At 38.4% G+C, this 22,335-nt stretch overlaps 1 protein-coding gene across 1 annotated transcript; it reads right to left on the reverse strand.

The window, feature by feature from the left end:
- Positions 1 to 5,711: 5,711 nt before the first annotated feature.
- On the reverse strand, positions 5,712 to 21,089 carry LOC139737000 (uncharacterized). Its single transcript, XM_071647673.1, has 5 exons — positions 20,956 to 21,089; positions 17,841 to 17,904; positions 14,848 to 14,946; positions 10,166 to 10,342; positions 5,712 to 9,611 (listed from the first exon to the last, which is right to left on the reverse strand). The coding sequence occupies exons 1-5, from the start codon at positions 21,087 to 21,089 to the stop codon at positions 8,346 to 8,348; spliced, it is 1,740 nt and encodes a 579-aa protein (XP_071503774.1). The 3' UTR covers positions 5,712 to 8,345.
- Positions 21,090 to 22,335: the final 1,246 nt, after the last annotated feature.

Here is a 22,335-nt window from a genome sequence, read left to right on the forward strand (position 1 = left end):
AACTGTCTGTAGGGCACATAGGCCTTTTCATAATCCAGTCTCACAGGCCAGACGGCAATTAAGGTTGTGAGAGTAACTCTCTCTGTAGAGTGAAACAAAAAGGTCCAGCGTATCGTCTTGGGGACTGGAATTTTGAATTGCCATGGTAACCCGATATACAAACATGACCTCCAACACGGATGCCTATGTCGAAGGTCAATGCGTAAGACGAGACCGTGTCTCCGTACTTGACTCCGGGACAGTACCGTTTCCCTGCCATGCACCCTCCGATATAAAACGTTTAAGGAGTGGGTTGTCCACGTCAAGTTCACCATGACTTTAAAGGGATACTGTAGTTTGGGTAATGATGAGACTTCAGGTTTCCAATTTGTGTGTATGTGTGTGTGTGTGTGAGTGTAGTGGATGAAAAATGCAGAAACAAAGGGTTCTAATGAACGGTGGGACTCACCTTGAGTTATTATGATCTTTCATTATTAGGACCACCTGGTTTTACGTTGTTTTTGGATATCTCAACCACTTAAAAGCCGATTTTCATTCGATAAGCTTTGAATACTTAGAATTATTCATGCTCTTTGATATTTCATGAGAGGTTTCTGATTATCTCGCAAAAATTTAAAACTTGAATCCCCCTTCTCAACCAAAACTATGCAATTTCCCTTTTACCTTTACAATACACTCAGATGGACCGAATAGAAGAGCTACTTTTTTCAAACTCTGACATACACTAGGAAAGCTTGCAAGGTATTGACGGAATAATATGTTGGTGGCAACCTCACATATGAATTGAAGAGGTGATTTGTGTTTGTTTTGTCGTACAGGTTAATTTCATTGTGCAATAGTTAAGAAGAATATGCTTTTTTTTCTATGCATTTTAATAATTGTGTAAATATTCTAATGCATTCATAGTCTTTTCTTGTAAAATATCTGCAATTCAGCCTGCCTTCTGCAATGGATATTCCTCAACAAAATACCGTTTCAAATCAATTCCACTCAATTCAGTTCAATTCGTGATGATGTAATTATCTCAAAACCTCACAAATCTTTTTCGTTTCCACATCAAACCATTAGGAATATGAAAAAAGGAGGAAATTTAGTTTTAAGTAGCGTCCTCTGCAGGTCCAATGGTAGACGTACATTGCATTGAACACCATCTTTTCTTCTAAATGGCTAAGGTCTCAAATACCACGGCTATTTGAGAATGTATAAAAAAATGAAGATTCAATAAGTTTTCTTTTTCACAATCCTATCTTGATGAATTTGTGCATTTACCCAATTTGAACATTGTGGAGTGGATTGGTCCTCACTGGGGAGCTGGCCACTACTGAAAACGATTTATAACTCTGATTAATGTCGCCGATTTCCCGCTATGTCGTATGAAATAACTGGTTTCAAAACTACTTTTCCCTTTGAACCTGAAAATTCCCGAAATTCCAGCTAATGTTGGTAAGTTGTACATCGGTGCGTTTTGACTATAAGAAAGAAGGTATTTTACACAGTGCAATGTAATGAACTTATGAAAATTTGGGGCTTTGGTTTCCATTTCACGCTGATATAAGGGGACCCCCAGTGTTATTCTATGTACCGCCATCACCTCACATTCTTCAACATCCGAGTAATATACCTAGCTCCTTTCACTTTCGGCTTATTCAATCGCTGAGGGGGTGCAAATCCGTGGTGTGATGGAGCTACGTCATTTATACTGCCAACTATTGATGACTGGAATCAACGTAAAACACACAAACATACACACACACCGTCCCACACACACATACACACCGCATGCTTCTTTCAAGACATTAGGAGATAGCTCTTTCAAGAGGCGCGGAACAAAACAACAAAAATTACTAGACATTGCACGACGGGTCGAGATATCATAAACCCTTCAAATCATATCCGCAGTGACTGGCAACTCCAGGCTAGTCAAGTGCACACGCAGTATACAAGCATAGAAAGCTCTCAACTTGTCTCTGTAGAGTCTTTATTAGATGAAATAAATATATAAACTAGAGATTGTAATTTGTCATTACTGACAAATTAAGGTGATCCGATTTTTTTTTTTTCATCAATGATTCGAGTCCTGATCGCAATAGGCATGACCATACAGGTTTCGTCTGTTGTTAAAAACGTTGGCCGTGTGATGTTTGAATTCTCGTTTAGAAAAGGGAGTCATATCTGCCATCTTTGGTACCAAATACCGTATACACTAGATAACGAAGATACAACAACAAATACATATGACCTTTGACCCACCTTTACACTCCCAAGATGGCATCTGAGGAAAAAGTGGTTATTTTGTGAAATGATTCTTGCGACATCGTCTATACGTGTGCAAAATATGGGAAAGATAGGACAGGTATTCGCCAAGATACAAGATGAAACATTTATGACCTTTGACCCTAATTTACATACCCAAGATGTTGTCCGATCAAGTAGTTGTTATTTTATGAAATAATGTACGTGACATGAACTAAACATGTGCAGAATATGGGGGTGATAGGGCGTGTTTTTCTTGAGTTATTGCAAAGAAAGTTGCAGAAAGAAAGAAATATCTCAATACATAGAAGATAAGCTTTAATTTCAACCAAGTTTTTTATCGTGATCTCGACATCGTATGAAAAAACAAAATGAAATCTAACGATAGCGCAAAGTCTCAGCTACAACATATTAAAATCTGGGAGAAATTCACCGAAGGGTAAGTGAGCTAGTGCTCGATAAAGACAATCATGTCAATTTTCACATTTAAAAAAATTCCCTCCCATAGAGATAACACGTCATAACGAAGATACAAAAAGAAGTACATATGACCTTTGACCTCAATTTGCACAGACAAGATGGCATCTGAGTAAAAAGTGGTTATTTTGTGAAATGATCCTTGTAACATGGTCTTTGCGTTTGCAAAATATGGGAAAGATAGGACATGTATTCACTAAGATACAGGATGAAACACTTATGACCTTTGACCCTCATTTACATACCCAAGATGGTGTCCGATCAAGTAGTTGTTATTTTATGAAATAATGTACGTGACATGAACTAAACATGTGCAAAATATAGAAGTGATAGGGCGGGTTTTTCTTGAGTTATTGCAAAGAAAGTTGCAGAAAGAAAGAAATATCTCAATACATCGAAGATAAGCCTGAATTTCAACCAAAATTTTTGACGTGATTCCGACATCGTATGAAAAAACGAAGGGCACAATTACGGTAGCGTAAAGTCTCAGCTACAACATATCAAAATCTGGGAGAAATTTACCGAAGGGTAAGTGAGCTAGTGCTCGATAAAGATAGTCATGTCAATTTTCATTTCCAGAAAAACTGCACTCCCATAGAGATAACACGTAAACTGGTCAAATTTGGCAAGGTTACTTTCAATCCATTTTTACGAGGTGATACCGTTATCCAATCAAAATTTTGTAATTTTATGTTTGAAAGAACATTAAATAAGCTACAACATACTGAAATCTGGGTGAAAATTGGCAAAGGATAAGTGAGATACGCTCGAATGAACTTGAAATTTGATGACGTCATTTTGAAAATTTACTTTTTTTACTTTATTAAGAAATTTGCTATCTTTTAATCATTTTGTCAGCATTGCCACCCCATGAAATGACATATACAACTCATCAGATTTTAAAATATGTAAAGAAAATGGGGGTCACCGTCCATCCTGACGAGTAAAATCGAATTTAAAATTAGCAGTTTTTTGGCATAGTTGCACTGTATATCGCCATTGACGCGCGCGCGGAATTTCAACTTTGACGGGCCCGTATGACGTCATATTGAGTCGCATTGATTTGAAACTTGGTATAAATATTCCTTAACATTTCAGACATCCGATCAAAGTGAAAAAACTGGAAATTTCAATTGCACATGAGCTGTGCGTGCGTATATGCGCGCGCGCGTACGCGTCCGTCCGATTTTTTCAATTTTTCAAAAAATGCTCCAAATGGTCTGAAACGTGTGCAAAAAAATTTTGAGCTCGATTGGAGCATACAAATATTTCAACGCGCGCGTACGCGCACGTTTTAAGAGAAAATATGAATTTTGAGAACATGAGTAGAATGCGCATAATTTGAAATATATGTGACGTAAATTTCATTGAAAAATTTCATTCCATTAATGAGATATGATTGAGAATGTGTTTTCATATAATGACGTCATAGTGACGTCACGGTCCACTGATCACAATGATACATTAGATTTGTCGTCTTTGGGACATGATGCATACATGGTATAATTTTGAAATTGATAGGCAGCGGACTTTCTGAGCTAACCTCTGCACAACTTTTGCGGAGAAATAAAGAAACAAAGAAGAAGAAAGAATCCGTACAGATACAGAAGGTGATCCGAAGGATACTCGGATCACCTAATTAATACCCTGCAACACATCCTGCCTTGGCCGCGTGATTAATTGGCAGTCGTCTGTGGTGTATTCAGAGTCATATTTCAGCCTCATAAAAGACGAGATACCGTGAGAGAATACGCATATCACGGTCGTCAGTCACAGAGCTCATTAATAATTCACAACATTTTCAATTTTGAATCCCGTCACCATAGCACTGAGCTGTCCTGTTCTTTTATTTTTCCCATCTCAGTTGATTAATTGAACCCGCACGCAAGAAAATTAAAGCATGTTCACACTCGCCGGTTAACTCGTGCGTAATCCCTAATTCATAATTTCCTCGTTCACTATTACAAACAAGACAATCGGCAAAATGTAACTATACATTTTAATTATTTTGATTAAGATATACACAAAAATGTCATTTATGCAAGAAGGAGATGATTTTGGGGAAAGTAGAAGGGCACATCATTATTTATGCAATTTACGGCATAAAAGGAATAACGCATGAACAAAATGTATGTATCTGTATGTTTCATAATATAAGCATCATGGGCTATTATGTATGTATTATATATACATAAAATTTTACTATTCATATATGTATGTATATATATAAGTATAACTTATGATATACGCATACCTTTTCTGTGATTAATTCTTTTTTAAGAATCATCATTTTTGTTGTTTTGTCAAATTGTTGTTGCTGGTGGTGGGGCTTAACAACAATAATTTGACAAAACAACAGTAATATAATTCTCAGAATTTGGTGCAAAAAATTTGATACAAGATTTCTTCATAAACTATAATGTACTAATTGAGGAAGGCAATGCATGTACTGAAAAGAAGCTTATCAATATCATTTTATATGCTTTATAAAAACAAAACATATATGCACATATTACATCAAGTAGCCAAAATGGAAAAAAAGGACGCAGTTTTGATTAAATAATGAAAGGTATGACCAAGGAGAAAAAAGATATCTAAACGTAAGCTCTGGTCACAATAGATCACTTAACGGTTGTAGGGGGAAAAACCCGAGAGACTATTTAGACTCTCTGCTTCATTCTATTTTTTTCTTTATCTTTGGTATACGCAACATAAAAGCAAGGACGGCAGAGCACTGCATAGTCAATATATTTGCTTGAAAAAAGCGCTTTACTTATTCGATCAGATATCTTGCGATGTAAAATTGAGATTACAAGCTCTGATGATAAGAACAGCGACAGAAAAAGCCCTCCAAACAAGAACTTCCACTTAGTTGATAAAAATAGATTTAGTGTTTTATCAGGGCGATGTCCCTTTGCATTCGTGGGATTTAAAAAAAAATATTACATACTATAATTAAAACAGAAAAAAAGATGGTCGTTACTAAAATTATGTAATCATATCACTAAACTTATTGTTTCCTTCTTTACTGGACATGAATATCATCTTGAACTTTCACGTAGTGTGTTCAGACACATTATTATCGAAAATATACCTTTTGCAACCTTATTTGCAATATTTGTGTTACAATATGCCAAACCAAGTGAGCTGAACATTCTAAATTTAATACTTATTCTAGACATTTACATTGTACCTTTTTTGTCTTTAAACCATAATGTTGAGAACTAGTAATTTCGCTATGACCATATGCCTTCGCCAAGTTGAACTGTTCTCCCAGTAGGTCTTTATATCTCTACAACGTGAAACGGCAGTTTGACACGAGATTGTCAAAAACCTGAAATGACACATTTGAAAGCCTGGAACAATAATAACAACAGATGTGTTGAGTATTTACATTCATTGACTATGTTTTATTCTTCATATTCCTTAATTGGTTCGGAGATAAAGTATTAATTTTAGCAATTTGAGCATTTTCACGTGACCTCGGACCCTTGTCATTTGACCCCATGACAAACAAATATCTTGAAATAATCACCAACGGGTATAAATGTCCAGATAGTTTGAGATATATTCGTAATATGGGAAAATACGATGTACTGACATTTTAACGTTTTATTTGTCCCCCAACTCCACGATCCAAGTTTATATCCCTGCAGAATCATTGTGCAGTATTCATAATATTATGCATCAATAAGCCTCATATTATTCAGGTGTATGCATCGAGTACTCTCCAAGGTATGGAGAAATTATAACTTCAGCATTAATAGCAGAATTTCAGCATTTTAACCTAACCTTTGCCCCTTGGTCCCATGACTCCAAAATTTTGCAAGAGAATCATTTTCCGGGAGTATATGCACGCATACTGTTTCATGAACGTACCTTCAGCCATTTCTAGGATAAGCAAATAGGGAGAAAATGTGAAATCTCAGCATTTTCACCTGACCTTGGACCTTTCACCTTAAGTCTGCAAAACGTTTATCAGAGAATCTTTATCTGGTAATATGGTCTTGATATACAATAAGTTTCATGAAAATAAATTCAGACATTACAGCGATGTCTGCAGTGAGGTTGCACACGTTGAGGTGGTGAAATATGCTATCCGTACAAGTGGACAGTACTTGCATTTTCTATCACTCATAATATATCATATATTCATGACAGTAGTAGTCCGATTGTTGCGGTTTTTATTCAGCAGTGTAATATGGCGTTTATGACACGAATATAACTCTCAAATTATGATGTCCTTTCAATTTTCATGTTTTCTGTTCTTTCATACTATAGGCAACTCTATGCTGTGTAGCTATTTGTGATGGGATGGTTGCAAATGAAGGATCATATGACTTTGCCTCCCTTAACTCTGTACCTATTTGAATTCAATCATGATATCTCCTGCTGAAATTATCTTCATACCATCCTTGATCATCACACCCAAGTTTACAAGTTGAGGGTATTTTGATTAAACATATATTTCTTTAAATCAACACCATTACAAGTAGTGATATGAGATAAGGAGTTTTATAGTACTGCTTGTCAATATCCTGTCTGAACCGAATCGCTGTTGTAAAATCTAGGCTGCTTCAGAAATTTGATGTAACAGTCATCAGTGTAGCAACGACAGTAATTTGCATTTATCACAACGAAAAAAAAAACCCACAAACAAACACAGAAGCTTGGGATAGGATTTGCATATGATCGGTATAGTTGCCTTCCGAGACATTACATGTTTTCTTTGTTACTACGGGAGAAAACTTTGTTTTGTGATGTTCAGTTAAGTAAAAGAGACCCTTGCCCTGGAATCTCTACTAGACTTTGTTCGCTAAATGTAAACTCAGCGCTACCTTAACAACTCTGAAATCTACAGAGGAGATTACTGCTCACCCGCTCGATTAACAAGAATACTATCCATTTCCAAAGAAAAGATGTGGAAATGAGTGGATAGAAACCAGTAGAGCCATCATAGAAGATGAGGAATTGCTCTCCCGAATTATGCCCTGTTAGTCTTTTTGCAGTTAATGAAAGGTGAAACTCCTAAATGCATGCATTGAGAGCTGATACGTTGCCATCCTTGCTGGATCTTTATTCAGTAAGAAAATCGAAGACTACGTCGGTCATAAAATACGGGACAATCTCCCACATTCTACCAAGAAATGTTCTTCTTTGCGTACGTTGAAAAGAAAGCAGAAGAATCATGGTGGTACACATGCATTCCATTGTCCTCTAGCCATAATGCTATCAGTGCAGGCATAGGCCCTTTATCCTTTTTGACTTGTTCTGGCTTAAGGACTCACTTGAGTATCATGGCATTTGGGGATGCCTTGGCAGGTTAGTAGTCTTTGACTGTTTGAATCTATAAAGGAAACATTATGATATGTTGATTTGACATGAATTAATTGTTATCCCAGGATGGGTTTCCGTGCCCGATTGTCAGGCACTGCCAGGGGACCCTACTCGAACCGGTAAATAACCCCATCCCCTCCTTAAAGCAAACACCTTAAGAAAAGTTCATCAGCACTTGAACAAATTAAATCCCTACCGTCATGACAGTTACAGTACGATTTTGGTTGAAGGCTACTATACTCAACTCATTAGATAAAGCATGCTGTGTGCATCTATGGCTACTTAATTTCTGCAATGTCGGAGGTCACAGCAGCGATCTTGATGTAGAGGGTGTCGTCAATTATAAACCCTTGGTTGGGATCTTCTATCACCTGTATCTTGGCAAACAGAGGACATCCTGCTCCAATGTTCCTCTCCGAAGTGGGTCTCTTGAACGAAGAGCTCGTCGGGTCTGGACGAAAGGCTTCCACTATGCTCTTCATGGAAGGTTCCCGCTGGTTTACCAATTGGAAAGTGATCTTCTCCTTGAAGGGCCACGGTAGCACGGCGTCGTAGGGTCCCCTCATGATTGTGAGAAACAGAGAGATGTGGGTGCCTTTGCCAACACCGTCTCCCATCAGGAATACTCGACCGCAAAGCTTGTGACCATATTGGCTGGTGAAGAAGGGTGAGGAGTAAATGGACTTCACATTGGTTGTCATCGCCGATCTCTTCCTTTGGCGGTAATTATCAATCTTCCACAAGAAAACGCCGGTGTGGGAACATTCGAGATTCTCCAACCTTGCCTCCAGCTTCCGAACGGCTTCAGAAAGTGACGAAAGGTCACGACTGAAGCGCTGACTTTCCTTTCGAAGATCCTCTGTGATCTTCCGATCTTGCATCTCGCTGGGCAGCTTGACGTCGCCAAGCCTTGTGTTCAGCGTCGAAACCTCTCTATGAAGCGTTGCCATTACACCTTCGAGAACGACTGTCTTCTCCTGCAGAACAGCGAAGGCGCGCGGAATATTTTTCAGATCTTCCAAACGTCTTCTGTTATTTTCTATCTCCTCCTGAGTTTTCGCAATAGCTTTCTGGATCTGCGCTGCTAACTCTTCATCGCTTATCGTCCTAATTCCATTTTTCCTTACGTGTGAAGAAACTCTTAGCTGTGGATCAGCTACAGCTGGCAAAATCTCTTGCGGTGATAAATTTTCAGCACCCACATAATCACGTCCTCTTGACGGCTCCCTGGGTGGACGACCGTCCACTTCAGTGGAACCGCACAGGCTTGTAATCTTGTTACTATCAACAGCGGATGACGTCGAGATGGAGTCGGGTTCATCAGTGATCTTCCGTTGATTGGAAGAGGTCGATTGATCGTTATTGCATGACGTACTAGTGAAGGTATCCTGTGTCTGCGCCGACGCTCCATATTCGTCATGGGTAAGCGAAGTAGGGATGTTCGGATCCAAATGACTGTAAACCTGAATCAGCCTCTCGAGGTACTGACGAACCTTAGGGTTGTCACTCCTTAGGACAAGTCCACAAGTCCAGTCCCAACTTTCCTATTTTTTTAAATCAAAGAGAAAGAGTAACATTACTCGAATGATCAATTATATTTAAATGCCGATATTTCTGCTATGATGCGTCCTGCCTGTGTCTCTAGCAACTCCAATGAACAAACTTAATTATTACCATTTTTTTTTAAATTTCTAGTTGCTGCGATCACATCTACCTAATCAATGGCAAAATGTCTGATGACCTCAGACGCAGTGCTTCTCTTCATTGTTTTAAATTGTCCATCAGTCGAATTACAATCCAGCTTACTGATTCACTTTGATATCAAAGCAACATTTATAACCGAAACTTTTCCTACTGCAGGCCTTTACATTCCTTACTTTTATTGATTCAAACTACAAATCCTCAGATAACAACATTTTAACATTATTACTTAAGTGTTCCCAGTTACTTTATTCTGTCACTTTTTCTTCTCTTAACTTGTACCTATGTCCCTATACAATTATTCATAGATATTGACTTATTTTCACTTACTTAATATCAAGCATAGGTAGCATTTATACATGGGAACGTTCAATACAATAAGAGAACAGAATTCTACCCTCATGCTCAGATGGAGAATCTCAGCTTCAGAGAGGCGCGCCTTCATCAGGAGGATCATTGGACACCAGTCGTCAGTTCGGTGTAACTCCAGTGCTCTGCTTTTCGGCAGCCACTTCCCGCAGCCCAACACTTTACACTGAACACGCGGTACATTTCCACATACACGTTCATGGTCCTGTGTTTTCCCCAATAAATCAATGCACAACACACATACACAGCCACGTACAAACACACCGGAGTGTATAAAGATAAAAAAGAAAATACAAAGTATATCAATCACTTTGAAAATGTAGTTCATGCTTACGACATGTGTGACATAAACAGTCATGTACATCCATTTCAAACGAATGGTATATATTTTCCACTGTCCTTTTATATGTTTGTTCATTGCTCCATTTCGTAGGCCTTCGTTTGGGGAGTATCGATTGTCTTTTTGTCTGATTAAATTCCAAGCAGTAGTTTTTGATTAACTCTCTAGAAATGTGTTTCAGTTTTCTTGAAGTTCAGAAGATGAATTTTCATTTCATTTTAAGTACTTCCTATATAAGAAATAATGAATAGCATTGCAAAGTAAAGAAAAAAAAATATTTTGTACAACCAAGCAAAAAGACACATTTGGATAGTACAAGATAATATGTACTATAAAATAAATACAAACACATACCGGACATAAATATCGAAAAACAAATATGAAGATAAATGCACGTATCCATGATTTTAATAAAGGCCCTATACCATAGGCGTACCCAGGATTTTTTAGAGGGGGGTGTTCAGTGGCGTACCGTGGGTCAAGACATGGGGGGGGGGGGCACCTCATGGAAGCAACATCAGAATTGCATACTGTATACAATTAAATGCGAGCGAGCGGAGCGAGCGAGCTTGAAAATTTTGACATTTTACAGTCCCCAAACTGCCGTTTGTAGCTATTATAATGATATATGTGTATATATATATATATATATATATATATATACATATATATATTTGCTTTGGAAATTAAGGGGGTTGCACCGGGTGCAACTGCTGGCAGTTGCTGGAAGTAACATCAGGAGAATGGCATAACGTTTAAATGCGAGCGAGCAAAGCGAGCGAGCTTGAAAATTTTGACATTTTACAGTCCCCAAACTGCCGTTTGTAGCTATATTTTTTCGCTTTAGAAATTAAGGGGAGGGGGCGCACCGGGTGCAACTGCTGGCAATTACTGACAGCAACATCAGGAGAATTGCATAACGATTAAATGCGAGCGAGCTTGAAAATGTTGACATTTTACAGTCCCCAAACTGCCGTTTGTAGCTATATTTTTTCGCTTTAGAAATTAAGAGGTGGGGGCGCACCGGGCGCAACTACTGGCAATTACTGACAGCAACATCAGGAGAATTGCATAACGATTAAATGCGAGCGAGCAAAGCGAGCGAGCTTGAAAATGTTGACATTTTACAGTCCCCAAACTGCCGTTTGTAGCTATATTTTTTCGCTTTAGAAATTAAGGGGAGGGGGCGCACCGGGCGCAACTGCTGGCAATTACTGACAGCAACATCAGGAGAATTGCATAACGATTAAATGCGAGCGAGCGAAGCGAGCGAGCTTGAAAATGTTGACATTTTGCAGTCCCAAAACTGCCGTTTGTAGCTATATTTTTTCGCTTTGGAAATCAAGGGGAGGGGGCGCACCGGGTGCAACTGCTGGCAATTACTGACAGCAAAATCAGGAGAATTGCATAACGATTAAATGCGAGCGAGTGAAGCGAGCGAGCTTGAAAATTTTGACATTTTACAGTCCCAAAACTGCCGTTTGTAGCTATATTTTTTCGCTTTGGAAATTCGGGGGGGGGGGGGGGGGCGCATCGGGCGCAACTGCTGCTGGCAATTACTGGCAGTAACATCAGGAGAATGGCATATAACGGTTAAATGCGAGCGAGCGAAGCGAGCGAGCTTGAAAATTTTGACATTTTACCGTCCAAAAACTGTCGTTTGTAGCTACATGTATATATTTTTTTTCTCATTGGAGGGAGGGGGCGCCCGGTGCGCCCCCTGGATCCGCCACTGGTAGTCAAGGGTGTCGGTTTATGTTCATGATTGGGGGAGGTATGACCAGCGAGGGGGCGTCGAAGTGACCAAGCGGGAGAAGGATGTCCAAAATCTGCACTTTATAGAGCATCTCCTAATTTGTTTGTGTTTGTGAGTGTGTGTGTTTCAAATAGATGGAAAAGTTAGGAAATAGCCAAGGTCAAGTCTTATTATTGGCAATGCAAGGCATTTTAATATAGACTAGTATGTAAAGCAACACTGCAAAATCAATGATCAAACTTTGATAGCAAATGTGTACAACCTATCAAACATCACATTGCGCAAAATTGCAGCGACTCTTTTTGCCATTCCGATATTCTGAGTACACTGCGCACATCCTGCTTGTACTCAAAATGCCAACCAGGAATCACGCTGAATCACAATCTTTTGTCGTCTCCGGGCTTTTTGAACAATGTTATACCTCTTTAAGTAGATACTCAGTATATGGTTAAAAGAAATCTTAGAAAAATATCTTTTTTTCTTGATCATCCTTTCATGTCGATTTCAAAAGCAGTTTACTAACCCTTGAATTACCATTTTCGTAGGTTTTTTTTCTTTTTTTCCCCTTTTTTCCCCTTTTTTTTAACCAGCGAATGGGGGGGGGGGGCACGTGCCTCCCATGCCCCCCGTAGTTACGCCACTGTCAGTGGCGTATCTAGGGAAAACGGCGCCCGGGGCAAGCGCGAAAATTGCGCCCCTAATTTCTGAAAAAGTGTTCAACCCCAACCCCATCGCGGTAGGGACTTTAAAGAAGTCTTCATGATATGCTTTTTGAAGCACTTAATTGGGGTCTTTTGAGGGTGATTGAAATGTAATAGGCAACCCTAAATTTTGATATATTTTAGCGAGCGAGCGCAGCGAGCGAGCCGAAAATTTTTATATTTCAGCTTTATACATAACATGGAATTCTTGTCATTTTTGGTTATTAAATCTTCGAATTACAATTCTAATCAATATATAGTGACGGCCTTGTAGATAACGATTTATACCAACAGTGTCCAACCCCATCCCGGTAGGGACTTAAAAAAGTCCACATGATATGCTTTTTCAAGCACTTAGAAGGGGTCTTTTGAGGGTGATTTAAATGTAATAGATATTGAAGAATTTTGGCGAGCGAGTGCAGCGAGCGAGCCGAAAATTTTTGTATTTCAGCTTACAAAACATGGAATTCTTGTCATTTTTGGTTATTAAATCTTCGAATGACAATTCTAATCAAGATATAGTGACGGTCTTATAACGATTTATACCAACAGTGTTCAACCCCAATCCCATCCCGGTAGGGACTTAAAAAAAAGTCCACTTGATATGCTTTTTCGAGCACTTAAAAGGGTTTTTTTGAGGGTGATATAAAATCTGATAAATTTTGGCGAGCGAGCGCAGCGAGCGAGCCGACAATTTTTGTATTTCACCTTACAAAACATGGAATTCTTGCCATTTTTTGGTTATTAAATCTTACAATTCTAATCAAGATATAGTGACGGCTTCATAGATAACGAATTATGCCAACAAACTAAGGACTTGGAAAAAAACTCAAAATTACTACGAGTGAGTGAGCCAAAATTTTTATATTTCCACGTCATCATTACGTTTTGTTCTTATTTTTTTTTTTTTGATAAATCTTGGCGAGCGGGCGCAGCGACGAGCCGAAAATTTTTATATATCAGCGTTATTTGTTTTTATCTTGTTTGATTAGGTTTTCTGCCCCCCCCCCCCCCCCCCCCCCCCATTCTCCTTCCCCCCGTCCGGGCGAGGGTTTTTTTTTGTCTTCTTCTTCTTCTTTTTCTTCTTTTTCTTCGTCGGTTTTTTTTCTTCTTCTTTTTTTTTCTCGTTTTTTTTTCACGTGCCCCTCTTGCCCCCCCCCCCCCCGATACGCCACTGTTGGTAGTTGATACTTATACTAACTTAGCATGCAATGTGCCTATCATAGGCTGCAGCGCAGCATGCATTGTACACACATAATATTATGCATCGCAATTTACGGTATACCGCGTACGGTATAATACCGGTAAACGGTGAACATTATGCGAAATGTATCTTCGCGATTCGGCCAGAAAGCAAAGCAGTCGCGGGATCGGGAATGTCTACTGTTTGCGCGTCAGCTTCGCGCGCCGTGCAGTAACGTAGTATTAACACGTACTGTACACGAGTTCTTTAGTGCGTATAATATTATGTAACTCCATAATGTATCATCATCAACACAAACATTAAGATAAAACAAGGAAGAGAGAGAGAGAGAGAGAAAAAAAAATGAACGCAAAAGAAAGGAAAGGCGGAATTCAAAACGGAAATAAAAGCGGTAAAGACAGCTTTTGTTTCATTTGTCAACATCTAAACATTGCTGAAGAGGGGTGTTGAATAGCTCAAACACCTCCCTTTTGCCCAAGGGGGGTGTTTGAACACCTCAAACACCCCCATTTTGGCAAAGGGGGGTGTTTGAACACCCAAAACACCCCCCCCCCCGGTACGCCCTTGCCCTATACCAATCCCGTGATGGTTAAATCTCAAGCAAGCGAACACATTTTTGAATATACAATTGTAACTGTAGTGAATTATTTCTGGCACCAGGAATGGAACATAAAAGTGTAGAAATATGTCTCTGTATTATGAATTTTACCTGTTTATACTCAGAAAACGATCCTTTCCATGAACAATTCTTGCATCTGACATTTTTTACTTTTTGGAGACGCCTCTGTGCAACTTGGTCGGGTACAATCTAGAGAGGAAGGTGTAATAAAAGGAAATACTAATGAAAGAACAATTCGATTTCAAAACCATCCCTTACTGAGCTGAAAGAACAGTTTGAAAAATCAAATATAAGACGAATGCTCTGTAAAGATTCAATGAGAGAAGAGCAAATGGGTAAACGAACGTTTTTCATAAAAAAAAAACAAACGAATTTCATGAAGTGGCACATACGATTCTTGCACACTACAAGGTATTTCATTTCAATCAATAAGCCATTTTGAGTATTATAATTGTCGTTAACTCAAAGTCACAATACTAGCCAATGTTGAGTTCGGCAGCATGGCATAACATGGAGCTGAAATCATACATTGGCTATATACAGTACATCTGCGTAACAATTAAGGTTCCAGTTGAATTCAGACAAATTGTTTTATGGTTCTAGTCAAAGAAAATGACGACTGCCCTCATGCAGCCGGTAAAAGACAACTGGAAATTGACGATTTTAATCTGTAGTAATGTCATGTTGTTGGCAGATTGTTGGTAGATTCGTATAGAGATTGGAAGTATAGCATTTGTGCTTAAAGTCAATTGAAAGTCTGTTAGACGCGTTAATCATGGCTGTGGATAGTGGCAGAACTGAGTATTCAAGGGATTAATAATGATAAGAATAGATGATGATGACAATAATGATGGATAAATCTACATCTTGATATGACGTACGAAAATTAACGAACGCGGTTTACACATTCCTACCTTGATGCTAAAAGATATACTTAGGGGTCGAATCAGTTTTCATCCCCTCCCCCGTGAAATGACTGCAAAGGGACCCTGTTCCACATAGATGACATGCATCAGTCATAATCACAGAATGATCATTTTAAAGTCACGATGTAAGGTTATCGTATGCTGACTTTGGTACAGAAAATACCGAACACATGGTTCGCATACAATGACAGAGTACAGTCGTTTTTATCAAATTGAACAAAAAATAATGAGTTGTAGATATTACAAAGTATCACAGATGGAAGTCAAATGACGCGATGGCACCATAATCTCTTAACTAACATTTTATATTCTGGTGAATTTATGAACATACATACGTGTGTATACGATTATTCTATTACCTCGATACTATAGTTAGGACATTCTAGAAAATCTCTGGACCATCTGTGAAAAAAATTGCTTACCAATAGCTTTCTGCAACAGTGTGTTCATAAAGGTGTCTACTAACACCTCTCAATCAGTTCCAACCCAAATCCTTGTGGAAAATTTTGGGGAGCCAATCAAAGTTGGGCACCCGGAGGGGAGTGGAGCAAAAATGGAAATATATATATATATTTCCCAAAATAAGCGTGTGAGATGTCTAACTCGGGGTTTCTGGAGGTGCTGAATCGATTCCAACCATTAGTTTTGAGTAAAAACTACTATCTGACCGTAAAATAGGCCACGCCTCCTTTTCGCCCCCGCCGAAATACGTAAACTATACGTATCCCATTGGGTTTATATAGTTGGTTTTTAGGTTGCACTAAAAACCTTTGTGTGCGATGGAAAGTAGTCGTTCCCATTTCTCTTATATCCATTACACCAAATATAATCATATTACTGCTGTACATACTTATTGTATGTTTGATTCTCAATAAGTTCGAACCAACATCCTTGTGGAAAAATACTGGGGAGCTAGTAAACCTAGGCAACAAAGGGGGGGGGGGTCAGACAATGGAATTTTTTTCCAGTATTAGCATGTGAGATGTCTAATTAGGGGTTTCTGGGGGTGCTGAATGGATTCGAAACATTAGTTTTGAGGAAAAGCTACGACCTGACCATTAAATAGGCCACGCCTACTATTTGCACCCGCTGGGATGATCATGTATTATTGGTATTTTATACGTATCTCAGTGGGTTTATATAGTGGGTTCTTAGGGTGCACTGAACACATTTGAGTGCGATGGAAAGTAGTCGTTCCCATTTCTCTTATATCCATTACACCAAATATAATCATATTACTGCTGTACATACTTATTGTATGTTTGATTCTCAATAAGTTCGAACCAACATCCTTGTGGAAAAATACTGGGGAGCTAGTTAAAACGTGACAGGATTATATTTGGTGTAAAGGATATAAGAGAAATGGGAACGACTATACTTCCCATCGCACACAAAATATGTTTTCAGTGCACCCTACAAACCCACTATATAAACCCAATGAGATACGTATAAAAGTACCAATATTTACGTATTTCGGCATGGGCAAAAAGGAGGCGTGGCCTATTTTACGGTCAGATAGTAGTTTTTACTCAAAACTAATGGTTGGAATCAATTAAGAATCCCCAGAAACCCCTAGTTAGACATCTCACACGCTTATATTGGAAAAAAAAAAATATATATATCAATTTTTCCATTTTTGCCCCACCCCCCTCCGGATGCCCAAATTTGATTGGCTCCCCAGAATTTTCCACAAGGATTTGAGTTGGAACTATTAGAGATGTGTTAGTAGACACCTTTATGAAAACACTGGTGAAAAAAAAGCTATTGGTAAGCAATTTTTTCAAAGATTTTCCAGAGATTTTCAAAAATGCCCTAACTAACTAACAAATTTTAGAATAGACAAACAAGGGGGAAAAAGCTCTGCGAAATCATCGCAGCATACGCATAAACTGAAAGAAAAGAGAGACATTACAATAAAAATGGAATTCAAAATTAGTAGGTGGCTGGACACAACCATTTTTCACTGGAAAAGTATCAATCATAACACATGCTTTTATGCAAAAAAAAATGCGCTATAATGCTAAAATCACGGCAGTGTTTTGCATGCAATTTTACCTACATCAACGTATGTTTTTTTCCTTTTGATTAATCCAAATATACAACCTGCCGCTACGCAATAAACTTGATGAACAAACATCATGAACTATGCAGTCATACCTCTGTGAAGTGGAATTTAGCACTGCACACTGGGCAGCGCACCTTTGTCAAGTCTGGTAAATCCCTATAAAACAACAACAACAACAACAAAGAAGACTTTCTTTAAAAGTTAATAAAGACGTAGAAAATGTTGAGATATGAACATGAACATACACCTCTTGCCTTTATCACATTTGAATGATGAATTTCACATTTTCGATGACACTTTGATCTACCTTTATCCTCAACCCAGCTTATTAATAATAAACATTTTCATTTACACATTTACACCATATCAATCAAAATACAAGTTTCAAATAGCCTATTTACATGGATCTTTATTTCTGAAGTGAAAAAATAATCAACAACATGAGAGTGCAAAACATTTTTTCTTAATTCTGTATCGATACAGAGGCAAATATGATTTCAAAGAGAGAATATTAATTTGTTCATTTTCAGTCCGACACATTGAATATGGTCCCTTGATGACAGAAATTGGTAACCCGAGAGGTTAGATGCAGAGCGGGTTACCGCGCTGGTTAGGTGTAAACAGCGCCATCACCGTTGCCATCATTGTTTCTCTACCACGCAAACACTAAATATAGTGGAGGTCATATTTCTTATTTGACTTTTTAACATCATAAATGTGTTCTTGATGATATTAACCCCTACATCATATGGGAAATTGCACATCCAAGGGTTATAAAGCTTCTCTTGAAAATGATGCCCTTTGGAGTTTTTTTTTTTTTTCAAAAATAAATCTTGCAGTTTTGATTAGTGTTTCATAACATGAATACATAGATGCAGGTAGTACGTTATCGTTGATTAAAGGACAAGTTCACCTTCATAGACATGTGGGTTGAGTGAATGCAGCAATATTAGTAGAACACATCAGTGAGAGTTTGAGCAAAATCGGACAATCCGTTAAAAAGTTATGAATTTTTTAAGTTTCTGCTCAGTCACGGCTGGATGAAAAGACTACTATAGCTTGTGATGTCACATGAGTACAACGATATAACGAAAGAATAAAGAAAATTCAACATATTTCAATTTTTCTCCCATAACAAAAGAACACTCGACTTCTCTCTTTCAGAAGGCAGGGGGAATAATATTACCCTTACATACGTCAGTAGCACGTCGAAGAACTGTGCACTTTATTCAAAAAGTAAAGTTTTGTGATATTCTCTTTTTTTTCCTTATATAGTTGTACGCATGTGACATCATATACTGTAGTAGTCTTCTCTTCCAGCAGTGACTGCGCAGATACTTAAAATATTCGTAACTTTTGAACAGATTGTCCAATTTCCCTCAAACTTTCACTGATGTGTTTTACTATTGCTGCATTCTCTCAATCCTTATGTATATGAAGGTGGACTTGTCCTTTAAGGGGGTGTCATCATCACCTTATTGCCTACAAAGTCCTGTAAAACACTTTTATTTATCAAACAGATTAACCTGATGTATTTTGAGCTGTTTCAGTGGTAGCCCAAACAAAGAAATACATTAAAATGACACAATCATTCAAAGTTGTGTGATACTGGTGACTAGTTTCTACCAAGATCTAGTACCAAAAGAACATAATAAGAAAACAAATTGTAGTCTGCAGAGTTGGGGGGGGGGGGGGGGGGGGGTAGGGGGTGGGGGAGAAGGGGGGAGGAAGGAATCTGACACAATAGATCAACATAAACCAGCAGAGCTTGTGTTGGATGAATACTTCCCATTTAGTCCATGGGCCAAGACCCGAAAAATGGGTTGTTGGTACCATCTGAGGTGGCACAACCTTTTTGGTGTCAGTTTGTTTGTCGGGCATAGATATGCTTATCAAGCTATGATAGCATTTCCAAATGAGTAGCTTAGTCATAATAAATGAATTTTTAACCAATTTGGTCTCGTATTTATTTCCCTATACTTCTGAATCGAAACTAAACCGCTATACAAAGAAGACCACTGCCTTCTGTATGTCCACAGGTGTTCTGTTGTAAACGCGGTGCGCTTAGTCTTTATTCAAGGCAGCGAAGGGAATATCCAAAGGGTTATGATGTCCACAGCTGTCACGCGGTGCTCTTCTCTGTATGGCGGTTAGTTTCGATTCAGAAGTATAGGGATATAACAACGAGACCAAATTGGTTAAAAATTCATTTACTATGACTAAGCTACTCATTTGGAAATGCTATCATAGCTTGATAAGCATATCTATGCCCGACAAACAAAATGACACCAAAAAGGTTTTGCCACCTCAGATGGTACCAATATCTGGCCTGGCCCATGGACTAATTGACTTGTGTGCAATACGTGCATTCTCTGTAGGGCTCACGGGTAAATAATTCCCCATAGAGACGTGTGTTAAAATTCAAATTTCAAAAAATTCTGTAAAATAGCTGGGAGAAATGAGGTGTTTCATCTTCACTGACCTGAATAAGTGAGATATACCCTTTCATCCATCAAATTTCCAAGGCAGGTTCGTCGGCTCAAATTCTGTCCAAGGGTCCGCAATTCCAGACTACGAGATCTTTTCACTCAAAAAATCACCTATTTTCCGTACATGCAGCCAATGAAATATAGTCCCCTCAAATTCCATCAGAAAAGCTTTCATCTTCCAACCAAAATGCAGTTTGTAGAGAAATTCATACTCAATATCTACAGCTATTCAGTTTTTTTTTTTTGCCAAACTGCATCACTGATTTTTTATCATTTTTTTTCTTCATTTATTTTGGTATCTTTGGTACGAATTTGTGAAGGGGTCTGGGACATTCCATTTCATTTACAGGTGTGAGCCCTAAAATACATTTTCATAAAATTTTATCCCTCAGTTGACATGACGTGCAGGAGGGGATAGTTTGCATGTAACACAAACCCTTGTCGGTCGTAAAGGGTTTTCCTTTACCACCGAGAGCAGTTTGTGTCTGCAAACTGGGGAGAGGGGGGCTGAGTACAGCAGTGGCATGATGAGCATATCGTTATCAAGATTTTGCCTATCATAAGGCACTTGTTAAAGATCAGAATGGGGAGAGATTTGCACAAGTCTTTTACATGGATCATATTACAGCTATTTCGGCATTTCGTATCATTAGCTATGATACATAGCCAAATTCGCTGAAATTGTGGCGTCTCTAATTCATCATCAAATCATTCTTACCTTGTGAGGTAAACTGCCCAGCAAGCTTTGCAAGCTGGATGCTGGCAAGGTCCAGAATAAGGTTCTCTATGAGGCTGAAGACATTGCACGCATTCAACCTCCTTGATGGAAGTTTTTTTACGGCCCGATTCCATAGATTGAAAATCGAAAACTCAATCAGCGATTAATGTCTGTAATATCGAGAAACAATGAAATGGAGAAAGCGTGAAAAAATATTGACCATTACAATAATGGAATGGTATAAGAGTAATCACCGATATAATGATATCACTAACAATAATGATGACCACAGTACTGATGGTAAATAAAATATATCAACGACAAATTTTGGCAAAATTAATCGTATATATAATGTATCTTAATGCATGCAGTATGTATATTTTGTCCAGGCCAAGAACGCCTCCCTCCCCCCCCCCCCGAAAAAAATGAAATAAAAAATAAATAAAAGCGAAAACAGAAGATAACAAAACACTCCCTGTTATATACTGTTAAATTTGGCATGACATGTTGTTACAGTATTCTATATGTGGGGGAGAAAATGAGTCAAAATAGTGAAATAACGTCAAAACCTTACTACATTACAGGTTTTATTCCCAAACTAGACTTGGAATTTGTCAACACTGACAAATTAGGTGATCCGATCTTTTCGAAAATCGATGATTTGTGTCCTGATCCCAATATAGGCATGACCATACAGGTTTCATCTGTGTTTAGGGACATTGGCCGTGTGATGTTTGGATTCTCATTTAGAAAAGGGAGTCAGGTCTGCCATCTATGGTACCATATTCCGTATACACTATAACGAAGATACAGAATGAAGTATATTTGACCATTGACCCCACTTTGCACAGCCAAGATGGCATCTGAGCAAAAAGTGGTTATTTTGTGAAATGATCCTTATAACATGGTCTTTGCGTGTGCAAAACATGGGAAAGATAGGACATGTATTCACCAAGATACAGGATGAAACATTTATGACCTTTGACCCTACTTTGTATACCCAAGATGGTGTCCGATCAAGTAGTTGTTATTTTATGAAATAATGTACGTGACATGAACTAAACATGTCCAAAATATGGGGGTGATAGGGTATGTTTTTCTTGAGTTATTGCAAAGGGAGTTGCAGAAGGAAAGAAATATCTCAATACATCGAAGATAAGTTTTAATTTCAACCACGATTTTTGACGTGATTCCGACACCGTATGATAAACAATGGGCACACTTACAATAGCGCAAAGTCTCAGCTACAACATATTAAAATCTGGGAGAAATTCACCGATGGGTAAGTGAGCTAGTGCTCGATAAAGACAGTCATGTCAATTTTCACATCGAGAAAAATTCCCTCCCATAGAGATAACACGTCATAACGAAGATACAGAA

The sequence above is a fragment of the Diadema antillarum genome, unplaced genomic scaffold (assembly GCF_040938485.1).
Source record: "Diadema antillarum isolate AM-2024a unplaced genomic scaffold, OU_Dant_1.0 seq00000675_RagTag, whole genome shotgun sequence".
NCBI classification, from domain to species: domain Eukaryota; kingdom Metazoa; phylum Echinodermata; class Echinoidea; order Diadematoida; family Diadematidae; genus Diadema; species Diadema antillarum.

Excerpts from the sequence above, each read along its gene's own strand:
- LOC139737000 (XM_071647673.1), bottom strand. The coding sequence starts at position 21,089 with ATGGAATCGGGCCGTAAAAAAACTTCCATCAAGGAGGTTGAATGCGTG. Across the intron at positions 14,947-17,840 it reads CTAAATTCCACTTCACAGAG|ATTGTACCCGACCAAGTTGC; the intron begins GTATGACTGCAT and ends CTTCCTCTCTAG. Across the intron at positions 9,612-10,165 it reads TTCTCCATCTGAGCATGAGG|GAAAGTTGGGACTGGACTTG; the intron begins GTAGAATTCTGT and ends TTAAAAAAATAG.